Consider the following 4,130-nt stretch of genomic DNA (forward strand, 5'->3'; position numbering starts at 1 on the left):
CAGTAATTTTCCATGCCAAGCTCTTTTTCAGCAGATTACTGCTTAATGTCCATTTGTTGTCTCTGATTTGAAGCAAGAGAACAGTGGTATTATCTGCAAGGTGAGACATAAATTCCACCAGCGACCACTAAAACTTACAGCAATAATCTAGTCTTCCTGAATTTACAAGCCATATCCATCTTATTCAAAATTCCCCCTAGTGCTTCCCAACGCACCTTCCACTTCAGCCCTACTTCCAAAAACCAGGAACACCTTCCACATACCTCAGGGAGTTTACAGAGGTGTGACAAGACATTGCCTAGCTCAATCATTCAGTTGAGTGGACACAAACACTACAACAATTCAATTTCAGACCATACATCAGCTTCTATCTACTTCACGTAAATCATTTTCCACTCTCTGCCCATGAAGATTAAATAAAGGTGAAGTCCTTGGGTTGCTTACAGGCTTTTGTCATCTAACTACATTTGATTACTTGGAGAAATAGAAGAGACCAAGACTTCTTCCAGTGGGTGTCTCGGATCCACAAGTAATGTAGAGTTGAAGGGCTATGTAGGAAAAGCCTACTCTCCCATGTCCACCTCCCTGGATTTTCCAATATCCAAGATGAAGTTTGCAGTCTCCCTGTGATGCAGTTAACATATCTCACTTCATAACTGGCCTTAGAAATCATAGGACAGAGCAGTTGTACCACAGCTGATTACCCAGACTCAGAAGTAACAGACTGCATCTCAAGCACAAGGAAATTGATGTCAGGGAGGCCAAAGTCTACCTTTTAGCAACAAATTGACAGGTGCTTTGAAGAGCATCTTACAAGGCCTTACAGACACAGTTCAATATTTTCATTTCAAGTCCTCAATTCCATCAAAATCAGGACGTAGAAGCAAATATCAGTGTGCTATGGAACTATCACAGCTGCCATTAAAACTATTGTTTTAGTCTTTCTCATGAGAAAGATAGGGTCTTATAAAGCAGGCATTGACAGAGGGCTCCAACTGGAGCTGTATATTTCCAACACATTGCACCGTAGTGACACAGCCCTCGCACAGCATGTTTGGAATTTCACATACACCTTTTTCAAAATTTTTAGCAGCATCTTACACTGGCTTTATGAATATTTACATACTACATTCAGAAAGCTTAGAAGTGTTCTTCCCAAAAGACATGAAACACTGCTAAGCAGTTGCTCCATCAGGTTTCAAATGCTTCAGCAAGTCACTATCTCCAGGACATTGTTAACAGCAGACTGAAACATGCTACATACTTAAAACTCCACAGAACATCATTTAAAATTGAAGAATTGTTTCCATCAGTAAGGCACACCAGACAGAGACGATTCCCACATGCTAAAATCTTTATTGTGCGAATGTTGTTCAGAGCATTTATTACCCTTCATAGACACAAATTCAAAAAAACCCAACACATTAACAGTGGCTAGATTGATGGACAACATATTAAATCTATTAGGTGGTAATTTGTATGCATGCAGTTAATTCTTGTGGTTTAAAAATCTTAGCCAGGAGGCCAGCCCAACTGACGACCACCCAGAACATGGAGATGTACATGATAGACAGACTGCCCACCCTCAGGCCCTTCATTCACAACCATCCGGAATCCATTGGTCAGGCCCAGGTTAGCAGCACACTTCTTCCCAACAATCATTAAATGCCCAAGAAGCTGGAGGAAAAAAAAAACAACAACAAAACAGAAAACAAAAAACAAACAGAAAACACACAAAAAGGGGAGAGGGCAGGAAGGGAACGAATGAGAGCAGAGAATCATTCAGATAAGTCAGTAAGCTAATTCTTAGAAATTCAGCCACTGCTCTTCAAATCGTCGTCTGCCTGCAGCTGACACTTTCCAAGAAAAACTATAAAGACTGACTATGTATAATATAGGGGGAAAAAAAGCACTGTAAATTTTTCTCAAGCTAGATAGTAACAGACTATAAAAGTGTCACAGAAGCTAAATTTATCTTATGGTTAAAACCCCTGTTACTTCTTCAGGAAACATATATAATTCTGGCAGAAAAGAGACTTTATCTTATCATGTAAAGGTTTACAAAAATCTTTGAACTTGACGTTTATAGTTATAAATTAAATATTCTGCATCTCTCAGCTAACTTTTCCTTTCTTCATCTCTGACCTGCCAAAAACCCTAAGCCCATATTAGAATAAGTACTGCTGCCTGTAAACCATGAAAACAAACATCAAGACTGTACTCCACGATAACAATGCATTTTGCACTGCAAATACATACCCAGAGATACATTTTCCTTTGTATCACTACTTTTACTGGAAAATCTTAACCCTACTCCCACTCTAAGCTAGAAGAAAAGGATCATAGTATCAGAAAACTACTTCACCTCTTTGAAATGTCAAGAGGAAAAGGGGGAGAGTCTAGTAAATTAGGAGGTAATTAGAGGTACAGTTTGGTGTACAGAAAGCTTCTAGAGTACTTACAGATTCATCAGAGTCTTCAGCTTCAGATAACCTGACAATTGGCTTCTTAGGAATCACTAGGAAATGTGTTGGAGCTTGGGGTGAAATATCATGGAACGCAAGGCACTGGAGGAAGAGCAAACAGTTAAATCATAATTTGCTTCAAAGAAAGGCAAGAGTTCAAGTAAATCAATATGCCCCACTAAATACATACTTAAGCAGATAAGATACCCCAAACATAAGCAGAGATGTTGATTTTTCTTGAGTGATACATTATTCAAAGTCCTGTATTGCTAAACACAAAATGACTACTTACCAAGACCTGCTGGTACGAAAAAAACCCTCATTATTCTGTGTTAAGCATTATTGAAAACCTATAGTCCTCTCAGCAAGTCAATATGCAATTAGATTCATGATTTATTATTTCCACTTATGGATAACAACTTAACAGAGCTGATGGCATGTGTGCCTATAAAAAGTACATTTATGTTTATTTCACTTTTTATTACCCTGTTTAATAAAACAAATGGTAAACAGTTGCTAACCATCTTCCAGTTATGTCTGAATATTGCCTTGGTCAAAGATAGCAAGGCAATTTCAAAGAACCTGAAGTTACATGATTGAGGCCATATTCCTTTTCTGTTCTCAAGAGGACCAAGTATTTCCGAAAAAAATAATTTCAAATTAAGGTATGAAGGTTGGCTGTACTTCAGACATTCTCAAATTGAGGGAAAGGCATCACTTTTGAAATATGAACAACTATCTGTAGTAAGTAGTTGACACCCAACTAATTTTATGCAAGTACCAAAATTACTATCAGAAATTGCATGCAGCACCTAATTACATCAAATAAATCTCAAATTAGGAACTTCCAGTAAGTAAGAGAAATAGAAGAGAAAGTAAAGAAAGAGAAAAGGAAGCTAAGCCTCTTTGTGCAAATGGCCAGCCGCAGAACCAGGTACTGCAACCACCACAATCTGCAGATGCCCACACTGAGCATGCACTCTGCCATTGCTAACAAAAGGGTATCTCTGACTTATCTATCACATTTAGCAGCAAAACATCTGGTAGTTACTGGTTGAGTTATGCCACAAAGAGTACATACTTATAAACATATACCTTACATTCTTCAAAATATATATTTCCTAGATGCTTTTAGTTGTTTGTGAATCAATGTAATTAATTTTCTATGTGACTATGCTGCTTTTTAATTCTACTGAGAGGAACTGTGGCCTTTGCCAAGAGTAAAGGCGGTGAAAAGCCCGAAATTTACTTACATTAACAATGCTTTCTCTTCTATATCTCCAATCTGTCCTATTTTAAGCTATCTTTAAAAAGATAACGCCTAGTTTTAAATCTCTGATGAACTGCTTGTTTCTCCCAAAGAAAGATGGGTGGCAAGCAAAGAATGGATTGATAAAACTAATTTCCACGTATTTAAATAAATCCTACTTTGAGACGATCATTTTGTAAGTAGTTTTTCTATGCTATGTAGTCCACATAGAGGCAGAATGCAAATGGTCAAACTGAGTCAAAGAATTTAATGAGCAAAGACTAGTGGCAAATAATTTTCTACTGGACAAAGAGCAGAAGTAGTATTGAACAAAAGCACAATCACAGAAAATCCATGAGTGCTCAGTATACCAATCTTCATTTCAGCAAGTTTAGATTCAAATGAAACAACAGTGA

General features: G+C 37.6%; 1 protein-coding gene across 1 annotated transcript; it reads right to left on the reverse strand.

Moving 5' to 3' along the window:
* Positions 1-1,334: 1,334 nt before the first annotated feature.
* On the reverse strand, positions 1,335-2,567 carry HINT1 (histidine triad nucleotide binding protein 1; the record flags this gene model as incomplete). Its single annotated transcript, XM_009696791.1, has 2 exons — positions 1,335-1,677; positions 2,463-2,567. Coding segments are annotated over 2 exons (270 nt in total), but the record flags the coding sequence as incomplete, so codon positions are not given.
* Between the last annotated feature and the right edge of the window lie 1,563 nt (positions 2,568-4,130).

Source organism: Cariama cristata, unplaced genomic scaffold, assembly GCF_000690535.1.
Source record: "Cariama cristata isolate BGI_N322 unplaced genomic scaffold, ASM69053v1 scaffold1893, whole genome shotgun sequence".
Taxonomy (NCBI): domain Eukaryota; kingdom Metazoa; phylum Chordata; class Aves; order Cariamiformes; family Cariamidae; genus Cariama; species Cariama cristata.